The sequence below is a fragment of the Onychomys torridus genome, chromosome 21 (assembly GCF_903995425.1).
Source record: "Onychomys torridus chromosome 21, mOncTor1.1, whole genome shotgun sequence".
NCBI lineage: Eukaryota > Metazoa > Chordata > Mammalia > Rodentia > Cricetidae > Onychomys > Onychomys torridus.
Window position 1 is genome coordinate 9,137,879 of NC_050463.1, and position 17,472 is coordinate 9,155,350.

The 17,472-nt window shown below is 38.9% G+C and overlaps 1 protein-coding gene across 6 annotated transcripts in view; it reads right to left on the reverse strand.

Moving 5' to 3' along the window:
• Window positions 1-528: 528 nt before the first annotated feature.
• The window catches only part of LOC118571690 (zinc finger protein 136-like), a 75,206-nt gene continuing 58,262 nt past the window's right edge, over window positions 529-17,472 (reverse strand). For all 6 annotated transcript variants that reach the window (XM_036170911.1, XM_036170913.1, XM_036170910.1 and 3 more), the window contains 3 exons: window positions 6,012-6,138; window positions 5,734-5,791; window positions 529-3,510 (listed from right to left, as the gene is read on the reverse strand). In XM_036170911.1, the coding sequence (XP_036026804.1) occupies window positions 2,349-3,510; window positions 5,734-5,791; window positions 6,012-6,045 (1,254 nt within the window). In that variant the 5' untranslated portion in view covers window positions 6,046-6,138 and the 3' untranslated portion in view covers window positions 529-2,348. The remainder of the gene's footprint in view (window positions 3,511-5,733; window positions 5,792-6,011; window positions 6,139-17,472) is intronic.

The window sequence follows — 17,472 nt, forward strand, 5'->3', positions numbered from 1 at the left end:
AAGCTTATTCATTTACTGTATCACAATTAAATATGACAATACATAGCAATACCCAATATTGACATTAACTCAATAAATACATTACATGGTAAAGAAAGAGATGAAAGAAAACATGACCAGTTGCTTAATATCTGTGTGTATATGTCTTAGCTTCATTTCCTGTTGTAGTGACAAAATATCCAGGTAAAAGCAACATAAAGAAAAAGGTGTTTGTTTGGCTCAGAATTCCATCACTGTGGGGGAAGTCAACATGGCAAAAACTTGGGCCATCTTCTCACATTACATCCACAGTCAAAAGCAGAGAGCAATGAATTAATGCATGTATGCTTGTGCTCAGCTAGCTAACTTTTCCCACTTTTATACATTCCTGGGTCCCAGTCAGGGAATGGCACTTCCAGAAGTGGGTGAATCTTTCTACCTTATTTATGCAATCAAGATAACTGCTCACAGGCAAGCTCAGGGGCCCATCTCACAGGTGCTTCTAGATTTTTTTTTTTAAGTTGCAATCAACAATAACCATCACACTATAAAAATAAACATATATATTTTTTGTTTGTTTTTCAGTCAGGGTCTCACTACGAATCCCGGGCTGTTGTGGACTCATCTGCCTTTGCCTGCTGAGTGCTGGGATTAAAGGCATATGCCCAGCATATATATTCTTAACAAAATAAGACAGAAAACAATCGGAAATCCTCACTTTTGTGAGGCCCCACAAGTGTACCATATTTCTAAGTATCTTTTCTGGTGTCATTTTGTATTTCCTCATCTTCAGCAAGCACACTAAGCATCTTGGTTTTTAACATTTTAATTTAAATATTTTAGTATTAAAAAAACCTTGTAAATAAATAAAAACACCATACACCCAAATTAGCTAATTCTTTACCTTGAGAAGTAACTCTCAATTTCATTCTTGAAGTATCTGAGCCATTTATTACCCTGTTTGGACTGAGTTGTAGCTTCCTATGGGTTTTGATCACTAGACTTGGCAATACTAAGGGAATCCAAGAATAGTCTTCCTTTCCTCTTGTCCTAGTTTGAGTTGCTGCTGTTGTTGCTAAAACACTGACCAAAACCAACTTGAGGAGAAAAGGGTTTGTTCTGGATTATACTTTATAGTCCAGCACTGAGAAAGCCAGGGTAGAATCTCAAGGCAAGAACTTAGAAGTAGGATTTGAAGCAGAGACCATGGAGGAAGACTAATTACTAGCTTGCTTCTTATGGCTTGCTCAGCCTGCTTTCTTATACAACACAGGACCACTACCTACTAGCGGACCACCCACAGTGAGCCCCGTCACACCCATCATTAATCAAGAAAATCCCCAAAGACTTGCCTACAGCCACTCTAATGGAGGCAACTCCTCAATTGATGTTCTCTGTTTCCAGTTAACTCTAATTTGTATCAAGTAGTTAAAAAAAAAAAAATTAGCATATCTCCGTTGCTGAATTGTAGTCTCATCTCCCGACCCTACCCCCACCCCGCCCCCCTCCAGTGTCAATAACTGTTTTTAGTTAAATCAAGGGTACAAAGAGCCTAGAGGAAACAGGGGTGGGTTGGGGTGTGTGTGGGTGTCTTAGCTCCCAGTTGAAAGGAATAGTTGTTCCTCCCAGTGGAAGGACATCCGTTTGTTGAACCATAAGATCAACAGAACAGGAAGCAAAAATTTTGCTAGTAAGTTCCAAGGATGATTTCCCCTCCCCTCCCTTGACTTCTAGACTCAGGAGAAAAACAGTATCATATTAGATGACAATTTAGAGCAAATCTATTCTTCTAGAGAACCTTGCCCTAGTACTGTAAGCTATTGCCAACTCACTCGTGCTATAGCTACATCGCAAAAGGCCATTCCACTATTCAATCAACCAAAATTCTTCAGACTAATAGGAAAAATGGTTAAAAAAAAAAAAGTACCTATTAACCCTTGCCCCATTGCTTAAGCAAACTTCAGAGAATTATGCCATGTCACCATTTACTTACAAGAGTTAAACTTAGAAATAAATAGTTCATATATCCATTTTAATAATAAACTAATGAGTGTAATATAATTTTTAGAATATTCCTTCTAGGATATGTAATTTTTGGAGCATTGAACCTTTCATAATGCACAGTTGTAGTACTCCACTACCTGAAGAATTTTCAGAATTTTAAAACTATTTCTTACAATCAACTTTCTGATGTTTCTGTACAAGTTTTGATATTGGGTGCATTCTTAGTTTGTTCTTTTATGTTTGTTAATCTAATAATATGACTAATGGCAGCCCTCACAACTTCATTGTCTTGTTTTCTTCCATAAACACTGTCATGTTATTTATAGAAGGGATATGCAATAACGAGGCCTTTTAACATTCTATGCTTAAGAATTCTCTCTAGTATGGGTCTTTTCATGTATTCTAAGGGAACCACAACGAGTGAATGCTTTCCCACACTGCTTACATATGTAGGGCTTCTCACCAGTATGAATTTGCTCATGTCTTTGACAATCCCCCAAAGCAGGAAAGGCTTTCCCACACTGCTTGCATGCATAGGGTCTTTCTCCACTGTGAATCCTTTCATGGCGTCGAAGGGAACTGTAACCACTAAAAGCTTTCCCACATTCCTTACAGTCATAGGGTTTTTCCCTAGTGTGAATCCTTTCATGTCGTTGAAGAGAACTCTGTATAGTGAAGGCTTTACCACATTCCTTACACTTATAGGGCTTCTCTCCAGTGTGAATTCGCTCATGTATTCGAAAGGTACCAGAAGAGATGAAACCTTTCCCACACTGTTCACAGACATAGGGTTTCTCACCACTGTGAATTCTTTCATGATTTCGAAGGGAAGTACGAGTAGTGACAGCTTTATTACACAAGTTACAAACATAGAGTTTCTCTCCAGTGTGAGTCCGTTCATGTACTCGACAGGTACTTGAAGAAATGAAACACTTCCCACAGTACTTGCATACATAGGGTTTCTCTCCACTGTGAATTCTTTCATGGCGTGGAAGTGAACTTTGACCAGTGAAAGCTTTCCCACAATACTTACAAACAAAGGGTTTCTCTCCACTGTGAATCCTGTCATGGCGTCGAAGGGAACCACGACTAGGGAAGGCTTTCCCACAATGGTTACAAATGTAGGGTTTCTCACCAGTATGAGTTCTTTCATGTCTCCGAACCTTACTGGAAGAAGAAAAGGCTTTTCCACATTGCTGACATTTATATGGTTTGTCTATGGTGTGATTATATTCATGCTTTAGAAAGCATTCAGGATACATAAAGGATTTCCTAGATTCCCTAAATTTATAAAGACTGTCTCTGTCTTCATATATTTCATATTCATATGGTTTATGTCCTGTTTGAATGGGGTTATTCATATTTAGGGGTGGGAGACCAATAAGTATGTCTTCACATAAATTACTTTCACACAGTTTTACTCCATGAGGGATTTTCTTGTTCACAACAGTAACTGGAAATTGGCTGAAGATTTCTTCACATTGTCTCCCTTCACTGGGTTCATACAATAATTCCACCACTTCATTTCTGTAAAAAGTAGAAGGCACATTACTTAAATTTTGTTTATAAGTTACCTGTCAGGAGAACTGTTTATATTTTGCAGCATCAAAGTTCTTTAACATGAATGGGCTAAATGTTTTACAGGGTTTCTAGAGACTATCTATACATGAAGATACTGGTATTTATAGATGTTAACATGTTTACCAAGTAACTATTTTGTAACCACTGAATGCCCATGTCATTATGATTGTTTATTTACTTATTTTTCATTATTCATTTGTGATGGAGTCTTGCTTCTTGATGTGATGGTAAAGCTGGCCCTGAACTCATTACCATTTACTGCTATAATTGTAATTAGTCAGTCCTGAAGGTGTCTCTCTTTAAACCTTCTTTAAAAAAAATGCTTCCAGAAAAACTTTGGGATTTTGAAATATTTGGAAATATACATGCTATTTTGAAGAGGAGAACCAGTGACCAGTGTAAAGAAGAAATTCCTTCAAACTTTTAAATTATTATTACTAGACAGGCAGGGAGAGCTGTGTGGAGGGCAGAGGGAGCTCTGTGGTGTCAGTACTCTCCTTCCGCCTTTATCTGGGAGATGAATTCAGGTTGTCAGCCTTGGGCAGCAAAGAGCCTTACCCACTAAATTATCTTGCTGGCCCTTTTTTCAATTTTTTAAATACACCTCACACTCAAAGCCTAAAGATAATGTCATACATTTTTCACTTTTATTATTTACTTAAACTTAAAAAAAATATTTCTTTGTATTTACAACAAACTTTAAAGATCTGTTTTATTTATTTATTTTAATTTTTAATTTTTTTTTTGTTTTTGTTTTTTTGAGACAGGGTTTCTCTGTAGCTTTGGAGCTTGTCCTGGACTAGCTCTGTAGACCAGGCTGGCCTCAGACTCACAGAGATCCACCTGCCTCTGCCTCCTGAGTGCTGGGATTACAGGTGTGCGCCACCACCACCCGGCCCTGTTTTATTTTTAAGTGTGTGTGTGTGTGTGTGTGTGTGTGTGTGTGTGTGTGTGTGTGTGTGAGAGAGAGAGAGAGAGAGAGAGAGAGAGAGAGAGAGAGAGAAGGTATGTGTACATAACTGTGGTACCTGTAGAGGCAAGAGCTTAGATCCCCTGGAATTGGATAGAGTACAAGGATGCTGGGAATGAACCAAACTCAGGTTCTGTTCAAAACAGTACTGGTGATCTTAATCCTCAACCCCTTACATTTATCTATCTATCTATGTATCTATCTATGTATCATCTATCTATCTATCTTCTATTTATTGTGTGTTTGTGTGTGTGGTTATAGGTGAGTGAGTATGCATGTGCTACTACCTCAATGTAGATATCATAGGATAACCTGCAAGAGTTGGTTCTCTTGATTCACTATATGTGTTCTGAGGAAGGACCCAGGTCATTAGGCTTAGTGGCAAGGACTTGTACCTACTGAGCCATCTCATCGGTCCTGATTATGAGTTATATGGTAAATGTATGTGTGTGTGTGTGTGTGTGTGCATTAGAAGGTCCAGTGAGAATCCCAGGTGTCCTCTTCTACAACTTTCAATCTTATCCCCTTGATACAAGGATATTTTATTGAATCTGGAACTCATGCTACCTTTCTCATCCTCCCAGCTAGGCTGATAGCCAGTAAGCCCCAGGGACAGTCCAGTCTCCACTTTTTTTTTTTTAAATGTGTGTGCTGGGGATCACTGAATTCAAGTATTAATACTTATACAGCAAGTGTTCTTACTACTTGACCCATCTATCGGTCTAGACCACATAATTTCAAATAATTTTGAACTTGAAACAAATTTTGTGTATAATGGATTATCAGAAAGTCAACTTATCATCTTGGTGGTGTATTACATGTCACAAATCATCTATGACTTTTTAAAAATTATTTGAGATTAAATTATTTTGAAGTTGGGCATATTTGTTTGGTTGACCTATTTTTAAAATTTCTAGTCATTTCTATATTCTTGAAAAATTTCCCTTTGTGTACAAGTGCTTTACATGTATGTCTGTGTAACACCTTCATACAGTGCCTGAGGAGGCGAGAAGAAGGCATCCAATCTCCTGGGACTGGAATTATAGATGGTTATGAACCACCATGTGGGTGGGTGCTGACAATCTAATCCTGGTCCTCTAAAAGAACCACCAGGGCTATTAACTATTGAGCAATCTCTCTACCTTTGATTCCCACATGCTTGAGCAACATTCTTCTCATTTGGAGGGACAGATTATTACCTTAGGTTTTTCCTAATATGCTCATCATCTTCAATCCTCTGGCCTTCCTCAGTTTGTCCTAAAATGCAGAGCCAGAAAAACAAACAAACAAACAAAAACACAAAAAATCAACATTATGAAGTCTATAATATTAAACTTCTGTAAATTCATGGTATAACTAATCTATGCCTGGTATATTCACCACATGTCACCTTGGTATTCTAAATCACTGAGCAGCATTGGCGAGTAAGACAGATTTGCTCTCTCATTGTTAAGTGAGGAAATAACCTCATCCTTACCTATAGCAACAAGGTTTTTGAAGGTTTCCTGCATCACATCTGTGTAGAGTTGCTTCTGGGAAGGATTCAACAAATCCCATTCCTCCAAGGTGAAGTTCACAGCCACATCCTCAAAAGTTAGACAGTCCTAAAACATCCCACATGAGGAGGAAGAGTAAGATTCATAGCATTGTAATGTAGATGCACTCAGTAAGAAGTTTACAGGGTGCTGTGTCCTTCAAAGGTCATGACACTCTTTTTCACCATGCATACTCTCTCCCTCTTACCCAGCAATTCCTGTATTGGATTGGAACTCTTTTGAATAAATAACAGTGCAGCAACAGGAACATCAATTATGCTACTGGATCCAATTGTACTTGATACACATGGATTCTCACAACAGTCCTGCCACTTAGTGCACACATAGCTAACACTAGCTCTCCTTACTCAGTCCACATATTCTTAGAAATGACTGAAACCAAAGTTTGATTTTTGCTGGTTTTTGCTCTTGGGGTGGATCTAAGCAGAGGTTGGGAGTTAAAATGTTCCCATACAGTTTCTGTACACAATGTACCATTAGCTTAATCCCTGCTTTCCCTCTAAATGCTTGAAAATTTCCAATATGTTCACCAGAGGGAGACTATTTGATCATCCTAAAGTGTCATCTGGAAGAGAATCTTTATTGAGCTACTCTGATGTTATTTATCACTTTTTGTCGTAACCTGTTATTTATGGAGTTCAATATACTTACTGTGCCTGTACTAAGAGAAAACTTCAGAGAGGTTGGTTATACCTGGTTTCTTACCAAGTAACCACAGGAATTCTGGAGAGTAATTTACTAAGGAAATAACATTACTTAAGAAAAATGCATAGTGCCAAAGAACAATGAAATAATAGGAATAGTGTCACAAATTTTAGATGGAACTCAATGAGTTCAAGATACCACTCCACACCTCATATCCTGCCCAGAAAAGGTTACTTATTTTTATTCAAATAACTGCAAATATGGTGACCCCTAGGTGGGACAAATACCACCCCTACCCCCAGAACAAGGGGAGAAGGTGGTCCGTATATACTTTTCCCATTTACTCTGCTCCAGTATTAAAGTGGCAGAGCCCCATCTTCCCTGGGGTGGGTAGTAAACAGCTTGCTGCTCCCCAGCCCCCGCTTCCCTGAAGTGTCTGAGAGGAGAATGTAGTCAGAATAGGAGGATGAAGGTTTGTTGCTTGCAGCAGAAGCAATGGTAGTGTCCCAGAATGGCACAAAAAACAATTCAACTGTCCAGAGGTAGTTGTGAACAGAGGAAAAGATGGAACCAGAACCTGGGGGGAGGGCAGGGAGGAGCAAAAGAAGAAGGGGCAAGGCTAGTTCTTTAGTGCCCCCCTGGAGGAAGTAAAATAGTGTGCAGTGGAAACAGGAGTGGTGAGTTACACCCCACCTGCCTTAGGTGGAAGCCAGAGAATAGTACCTCACTCTGGAGACTGGTGGTAACTCACATCTGTCACTGCATTAGGTCTCTGTCTATCCCACTTCAAAACAAAACAAAACAAAACAAAACAAAACAAAACAAAACACACACACACACACACACACACACACACACACTCCTACATGGAGGGGTACGTGCACTTGAGTGCAGGTGCCTAGGGAGGCTAGAGAGATAAGACTCCATTGGAACTGGAGTCTCAGGCCATCTGCAGATACCCAACGTGCATATGGGAATCAAATGAGTCTGCAAGAGCAGTATGTGGTCTTACCTGCTGAGCCATTTCTCCAGCACCTATTCTTCTTTTTATATTATGTTTGTCTCATTAGTTTTTTTTTTCTTAATAAGGTAAATAATTTTGGGGCTGCAGAGATTGCACAGTGGTTAGAACACTTCCTACTCTTGAGAAGAATGAGTTTGGTTCTCTGCATCTATACTGGAAGGTCACAACCACCTATAACTTCAGGTCCAGAGATTCTGACACCTTCGGCCTCCACAGGCATTTGCACAAATGTGTACATACAAACATGCTGACAAATACATACATATAAATAAAAAATAGATCTTAAAATCATTTCCTTTTTTAAAGTCTTTAATGGTAATTTCTCTCTTCTTTGTCTTTTTCAGTGTTTCCTTTCTTTTGTGATATTGGGAATAAACTCAGACCCTTTTGCCTGCCAGGCAAGCACTCTACCAAAGAGCTAAATCTCCAAGCCATTCCTCTCATCCAACTGTTTTATTTCTATTTTCCTTCTTCATTCTACTTTGTACTATTCTTTATTTATTGAGTATTTTTCCTCTGCTGGCATTTAAACCAAGGGCTTCATACATGCAGAAGAAGCATTCTACAACCGAGTTGTACCCATGACCCTCTTTTTACTTTTTATTTAAGACAAGGTCTCACTGAAATATGTAAGCTGGTCTAAACTCACTCTGTAAGCCACACTGGGTTTGAACACGCATCATTTGTTCAGATTCTGGAGCAGCTAGGGTTAATGGACTTGGGAAGCAAATGAGTCCTCTGCAAAAGCAGGATATTCTTTTAATTGCTGAGCTATCTCTCTAGTCCAGCAGTATCTTTTAAAATAAGTTTCTTCTGTTTTCATACAGAACCACATTGGATTCCCAGCTGACAACTATCTGCAACTCTAGTCACAGGGGATCCAACACCCTCATGTAGCTTCTGTGGGTACCAGGCATGCACATAGTAATTAAAACCTTAAATGTAATATTAACCATCACAGTGTTACAAAGACAGACATGTTACTCATACACATGAAAAAATTCAAAAGATTGAAGCTTACTTACGAAACATAGCAGAAAATTGCCTAGATTTTGTAAATAACACACACTCAGGCACTAGAGGTATTTAGAAAAACAGACATGGAACAGAAAAGAATCAACACATTACAGTTAAATTATCAGAGTACAGTTCAAAGAAAGAATATTAAAATCTGCAAGAGAGAACAGTGACAAGCACATTTAAAGACAAACTTATCACAACAGCAGCAGATTCCTTAGCAGAAATTCTAAAGGCCAGGAATACATGCATAGAAAGATGTAATTCAAATCCCGGGGTGGCAGGGGGAAAGCAAATCAAATCAACACAAAACACGATGTGCATGCACATGCATGCACATATACACCTATCAATCAATTTTGCTATGTACATAAGATAAATATAACCTAAAGGAATTCATGAACTACTACATCAGTATTATAGATTCGTAAGGTATTATCTAAACACCATTTCTAGGATGCAGAAAAAGCAATGTGAATTAAAAGCAGTGAATACAAAACTGGCATAGTGGTGCACTCCTTTAACCCTAGCACTTGGGAGGAAGAGGTAGGTGGATCTCTGGTTGAGGCCAGGCTGGTCTGCAGAGTGAGTTCTAGGACAGCCAGAGTTATACAGTGAGACTCTATCTCAAACAAAACAAAGTAGTCAATGTATACACTAAAAAAAGATCTCAATTCAATCTTTTAACATGCACTTCCAAAAATCAGCGAAATAGAAACAAGATAATCTTTAATAAAGGAGAGGAAAATAAGAACTGAATATATTGATGAAATCATAATTTCCAAATCAATAGAGGTAATTACCAAAACTAAAAGCAGGTTCTTTGGAATTATTCACAATATAGAAATTTTACTTAGATAAGCTAAATAAAAGACAACACAAGTTGGGCACAATGTTTCACACATCATCTTAGCACTCTAGTAAGCTAAGGAAGCAGGACTGTTGTGAGTGTGAGGTCAGCTCAGGCTACATAGTGAAATACTGTCTCAGATAAAAATAAAGACAACATACAAATCACTAATAACAAGAATGAAAATTATGCCCCTACTAATACCATAGATGTTAAAAGAACCAGACAGTAGTGTTAAGAACCATTCCATCCTCAATTTTCTACTCTTTTTTTTTTTTTTTTTTTTTTGAGCTGAGGCTTGAACCCAGGGCCTTGCACTACCACTGAGCTAAATCCCCAACCCCCATCCTCACTTTTAATAACTTGAATGAAAGAGACTGATTCTGGGAAGAAAGACTACAAGAGCTCACATAAGGTATTAGTGGAGCGCATGGAGAGGACACTGCAGTAGTAACTGTCCAAAGCAGGGAGGGTAAACCTCATGTCTTCTCAATGGTTCACTCTACTTAACATTGAATGCATGAAAAAATGACACCAAACATATATAATCTCTTCTACAGTGTCTAAGTAGCGGTAACACTAACATGTTATTTAGAGATCCGTATTATTATTATATAAAAACCAAAATGAAAAAAAAAGTCATAAAGCCTAGTATGGTGGTGCACACCTTTAATCTCAGCACTTGGGAGGCAGAGGTTGGTAGATCTTTGTGAGTTCAAGGCCAGCTTGGTCTACAAAGTGAATTCCAGGAGAGCCAAAGCTGTTACATAGAGAAACCCTGTTTCCAAAATCCATAAATTAAAAAAACAAACCCAGAAAGCTGGTACAAGAAATACAAACCATAAATTTTTCTAGATAAAATGATGAAAAAATAAATAAACAATAACAAATTCCATTTTTTAATATATAAAGAGAATTAAACACAACAACAAACTTGGAGTTATTATAGACATGTAAGACTGATAAAATATTTAAAAATCAAGAATATGATTCATCATCTCAACAAGCTAAAGAATAAAAATCTGAGGATGAAGAGATATCTCAGCAGTTAAGAGCTCACTTTAGTCTTGCACAACACCCAAGTTCAATTTCTAGTACCTATATTGGGCAGCAAACAACTGCCTGTAACTCCACCTCCAAGGGGCCCAACACCTCTGGCCTCAGCAGGCCCTGAACCCATAAACAGACACACACACACACACACACACACACACACACACACACACAAATAAAGCAAAGTGTGGTGGCATAAACTTTTGATCCCATCACTCAGGATGCAGAGGCAGGTGAATCTCTAAGTTTGAGGCCAGCCTGGCCTACATAGCCAGTTCTGGGACAGCCAGGGTTACACAGAGAAACCCTGTCTCCAACCCCTACCCCCAAATAATAATATTGAAAATAAATCTTTACAAAGAATAAAAATCCTATGGTCATATCAATGTGCTGAGAAAACATAAGGCAAGAAAGAAGAGAAGGAAGGTTGATAAGGAACAAATAAGTCTCATCCCTCTCATAACCCCTTAAAAACCAACAGAAATTCCCTGCGCCCATTCTTGGAGAAGAGAGGGCTACATAGTGCTGCCTGAAGCTCACTAAAGACAAGAGGGCAAAGGGAAAACAGGAGCTGGAGGAGCTAACAATGGAGAGCCACAGTTTTGTCCTGAGGTAAAGTGAGACCAGTATAATTGAGAGCTGGGAATGAAAAGTGGGTTCTTTGGGAACTTTGCATGATCACTGTTTTCCATTCAAAACGTACAGGCTGCCTCTAAATTAAATTTACTCCACCCCATCCCCCCCACCTCCCCCACCCCCCACCCCCTATCCCGCCCCTCTACCCCCGCCCCATGAAGAGTGTTGTATAGTAGCTTCCTCCTAATTGAACAGTCCCTCCAAAAAGGAGGCAGAGGCTTATGAAACTCCTGGAAAACAATAAACAATGTGTCTGGGATCTGGGAAAGCTGAAACTGGAAGAATCTCAAAAGCCCCGCCCCCAGCTTTGTAGAGAGCTACTCGGGGAAGAGGCTGTGATCACGGAGCTGTAAGATGAGTCTCGGAGGCGCCCGCCTGCAGCGAACTCCAGGGAAGCAAGTTTTTGTTTTTTGTTTTAAACATTTGGCCATATTTACTACATAAACTATAAACATATACAACACATGCTACAAAAAACATTTTTTAAAAGTTTATCAAGAAAGTATATAGTGTTATAATACAATGGCACATATTCATATTTTATTTCAAACTGGTTTGCTTATTGGCTATTTCAAACCATTAATAGTGAAATAGTACTTGTGGGAAATTAAAATTATCTATTTGCACTAATAATAATCAATCCCAACAAATTAATAAGAATTAACCATGTTTAAATATTAGTATCTAAAAATGGGCTCTTGCAGAAGTGATTATATAAAACATAGCTGCCAATTTCAGTTTATTTTGCTCTGTGGCAATGTACAGATGCACTGACTAGGATTATAGATAGCACTTGCTATTTTCAGAAGATATTTGTAAGAAGTCCTTTGATCTCTTGAAGTCCAATAACTGCTACACCCAGCCAAATCTAACCAGACAGTTCATGTAATGGCTCTGAACAATTAATCACTGAGGAGTTCTTCTGATTTGCACAGAGCTGCATATCCCATCAACATCACATATAATGAAGAGACAGTACAAGCCAGCATCCAAGGCAAAGGCAAAAGAAAATACAAACATTCAAATCAGTCGTGACAAGGGTTTTCTACAAATATTTTAGATGCCATAATTTCAAGGACAGATTTTTTAATTCAATTAATTTATTATTTAGTTTTTGAGACAAGGAATCACTTTGTAACTCTGACTGTCCTGGAAGTAGTTCTGTAGATCACGCTGGCTTCAAGCTCAGAGACCCACCTGCCTCTGCCTCCCAAGTACTGGGACTAAAAGTATGCATCATCACTGCACCTATCTTAAGAAAACAAGATTTAATGTGCATTTGGATTTATAGTATCCATGCTCACTGAAAACTGAATCAGTTGAAGTGTGTCACACACTGCAAATATGTCCACTGAACATTATCAAGTACCGACTACTCATTTAGCACTGTGCCAACATCTCCAAAGCTGAGTATTAATGCCCTAACCAAGCATTTACCTTAGAGTGAGGTAAAAATATATTAAAAATTAGTGTCAAATCATTAGCTTGTCTGTGGTAATGTATGCAATTTTATGTCAATTGATGTCCCTGGGACATGTAATATGCTTCTGCACTCTGCTCATTCTTTCATACAAAATTTCCACACACATGTGCTAAGTAATGTGCTAGTCACTTCAATACCATGATTTGATATATATTCAAAGCATGCAAATTCATCATATTAATCTACACAGGACAACTAAGAAGGCACATTACTTTTCCAGAATGAGGTTCAAAGCAAAGTATAAGGTGTTTCTATTGGTCACACCACACCAGAGACCAGCAAATACCTTTATACAGTCTAAAGAAACCCCAAATTATTTGTAGCCTCACAGGCCTATTCTTAGGAGCATCTGATCCCATATAAATTGTATACTTCCAATATTCAAAAACTAAATCCGGACAAAGGAAAAGCAAAATGAAGGCAATTTATAATGTAATGTAATTCTAGAACTATTTTGGTCATGTAAACTGATACATAAGCAATTTATGACTGGCAGTTTTTAAAGAACTAATCCTACTCCAAATGCATAGAATTCTAATGTACCTTTTATACAGCTTGCACGTGATGCAGTGGGCAGAGTCTGGCCCCTGATACTTTCTACAGGATACAGTAAGTGACTGGTCCTTCCACTCCAAGTAGAGTCTGAGAATTTTACCTATTCCATTAGGATATTAGCAGTCAGGTGAAATGACCCTGCCCAGATCCATCCCATCAGCAAGGAGTCTCTTAGCTGTGGTAGCAGTGTGAACCTACGATGCCCCCCTGTGGGAAGGCAGAGAGCTGGGAGTTTCTCCACTGAGTGAATCCAATACTGGCTTAAAGCTATGCACTGAATAAAGTGCTCTGCAATCCTGCTTCTCATCTGGAATGAAGATATTCACTATCCTAAGAATCAGGCCACTTAGAGGAACAAGGGAAGAGAGAAACAAGGAAAGAATCCGCGAAGAAGTGAAGCACTGACTGGGAAGGAGGACAAGTGCCTAGTAGTGTTCTCGGAGCCCTCAGGGTCTGAAGTGTCAGAAGGGGTCATACAGTGGTCATGGTCCATAAATACAAATGCAATCCCACTGGGAAATAGTCACACAGTGCATGATTACTTCATGGGAGTGGGAGGGCACAGTCTGCTGCCATTGATAGTATGGTTTCAGAATGGACAGTGAAGAAATCAGGGTAAGCAGTGTGTAACATTCTTTTCCTGACCATCACCAGGTTGATCTATACTGCCAAAGAGAAAGGAGGCAAAGTGTTTACCTCTTCTCATACAGGCATGGCCACTATCACCAAAAATTGCCAATTCAGAAGTTAACCACACAAGCTTTCCAGTTTTGTACCCTGAATATAGTAAATACAAGTAAGACTGGAGTAATTCAGTTTTAAAAAAAGATCACAGGTAACAGAATGCTTATATAAAGTAGACTGCTTTGTGTATAGACGGCAATGGAGGTGGGGTGGGGGCAGATTGTTCCTATTCCTATGTTTTTCTTTTCTTTTCTTTTCTTTTTTTTTTTTTTTTGGTTTTTGAGACAGGGTTTCTCTGTGTAGCTTTGTGCCTCTTTCCTGGAACTCACTTGGTAGCCCAGGCTGGCCTCGAACTCACAGAGATCCGCCTGCCTCTGCCTCCCAAGTGCTGGGATTAAAGGCATGCACCACCACCACCTGTTGTTCCCATCTGTTAGCAAACTGTTGAGCTACACTCAGCTGAAGTCCTCATCAGAATTCTGCTGCTCCAGCAGATGGACATGTATGAATGCGAAGTGACCTCGCTTGTGGTTACACTCCTCCTCCCACAGACCACCCACAAGAATATTACTTCTTTGAGACTTTCATGCATGTATACAATGTATTTTGATCATATTCATCCTCAACTTTTCCTCAGTCCACTCCTCATCTCCCACTTCTTCCCAACTTCCTTTCCCCGCCAAGCCTACATTGTCCAATTCTGAGATAAGAATTTATAAGCTTTCCTTTATTGAAGTAACCACACAGAAAAAGGAATACAAATTAATATTGGTGTGATAGTTTGAATTTGAAAAGTCAACAATAGGCTCATATGATTGAACACTTGGTTCTAAACTGTTGGCATTGTTGGAAAAGGTTGTCAAACCTTGAGGAGATTAAGTCTCACTGGGGGAAGTAGTTCCATAGGGGAAGGCCTTGTGGTTTCATATCCTGGCTCTACTTACTGTTCCTTGACAACTTCCTCAGGGCAGAAAGTGACCACCCGGCCTCCTACTCCTACTGCTGTGCCTTTCCTGCTATGATGGACTGTGTTCCCTCCAAATGTAAGGCAACGTAAAACCTTCTTCCCTCCTTTCTTTCTTCTTCTTTTTTTGGGGGTGGTGGTGGTGGTGTAACAGGGTGTAACAGTCCTGACTGTCCTGGAATTCACTCTGTAAAATAGGCTGGCCTTGAACTCATAGAGATCTCCCTGCTACTGCCTCCTAAATACTGAGATTAAAAGCATGCACGACCACACCTGGCTTTTTTCCTTTATTTCTTGACAGGTATTTTCTCACAGGATATAATGAGCAATATAATGGGCAATGAAAAAAGTGCTACCTATGCCAATCCTATGAATATTATTAGTATCATGGAATTTAATGAATTCCTATGCATAAAGCCAATATTAGATGAAATGAAATGATTCTTAGAAAGCAACCACTGATAAAATCACAAGAAGACAAAGAACACATACAAGGGCTGTATGTATTAAAGAAATGGAAATAGTAAGAAATAACTGTTCCCAACAGGAGAAACAAAGCACAGGTTTCATTAGTTTATTCTCCTATTTCATGAAAATGGTATCATTAACCTACAATCTCTTCCAAGGTATAGAAGCAGAGGTATCAATTACTAATCTATGCCACGAGACACATCCTGCCATGAAATCATAACAGAGACATTACAAAAAAGGTAAATCAGATCTACATCATGAATAAATATGAATAATTCCTCAACAAATAACATTAATTCCATCCATATAACCCCAGGAATTATACCCTGAAACTAAGTGTTTTCGTTTTGTTTTGTTTTTGAAACAGGGTCTCTCTGCATAGCCCTGGCTGTCTTGGAACACATGATCTTACTATGTCTAACAGGCTGACGTCAAACTCAGAGAAATCCACCTACCTATGCCTCCCAAGTGATGAGATTAAAAGTGTATGCCACACCATCTGGCTTCCAAGTAGCAATTATTGTAAATAGGTAGGACTAAGAGAATATCTAAAACTAATTTTGTAGAGTCCATTTACCTAAGCAAACTAGCAAATAAAAACCACAAGAACAACAACAGGTATAGAAAAAACACATGGCAAAAAATAATATAGGATCTGGTACTGAGAAGAGTAAAACTGGCTTTCTTCACAAGTGACGTCATAACCTGTGCAGAAATGCTAAAGAACAAATAAAAACCCAGAGTCAATTGAAATAAGATTGTCCAACAGGATCTTAATATATAAAAATCCGTCACTTTACTATAAAACCACATACAGCTAAATTTGGAATGATAACACAGTACCATGCATACAGAACAGTGAGTAAAACAGAGGTGAAAGAGGGTAAACAGGAAAAGACAGCCTCATCAAACATAACGAGCTACGTAGGAAAAATGTTCAATGTTACAGGTAATCAGCACAAATAATATACAATCATAAATTATGTTCACTATTTTTGTTTTTTTGTGACAGGGTTTCTCTTTGTGTGTAGCCCTGGCTGTCCTGGAACTCACTCTGTAGACCAAAGATCCGCCTGCCTCTGCCTCCTGAGTGCTGGGATTAAAGGTGTGCGCTGCCACTGCCTGGTCTCACTATTATGTTTAATACTAGACAGTTAAGTAGATTATCTGCAGTGTTGTCAAATCACACCATACACACCAATGAAAGTGAAATGATAAACTACAAAATTTCCTGCTAAATTTGAATCTACTCATAGTTGAGAAATCACCTACATTTCCCACTGTGTAAGGAACAAAAATGCAGAGGGACAAAATACTATGAACATCACCAAATAAACACAAATAAGCACCAAAATAAATACAGAACAAGCCCTATATAACAAGTAGAGAAAAGAAGGAGTGAGCTGGTTTTATTATAAATTTAGCTACCAATACCAGCATAAGTGCTAGAGATTTTAACAAAGAAACCACAATTTTAAAATCCATATTAACTGCACTATTATTTCATCCAAAATTCAAAGGAGGTGAACCCAAATGAAATGTGGCTAGTGATAGTTTGTAAAACTGTTAAAAAGAAAAAATAGAAAAGAAAAAGAGAGAAGCTAGGCAGTGGTGGCACACGCCTTTAATCCCAGCACTTGGGAGGCTGAGGCTGGTGGATCTCTGAGTGTGAGGCCAGCCTGGTCTACAGAGCTGTTTCTAGGACAGCCAGGGCTACCAGAGAAATCCTGTCTCCGGACAGGAGCGGCGGTGGGGGAGGGGGGAGTGTTCAGCAGGTGAAAGTGCTTGCCAAGAAAACCTGGTGAACTGAATTTAATGTCTATATCTCTGTGAAGGTGGGAGGGGAGAATTGCCTCCACGAACATCCTCTATCCTCTTATTCTCTTACTTCTTCAGACCCCAGCTTCCTATTCACTCAGAATTTTACTAAGAACATCTCCCATTTTTTGTGGGGGGGAGTACAGGAGAGAGTATTGAGGCAAGGTCTTGCTCTGGAGCAC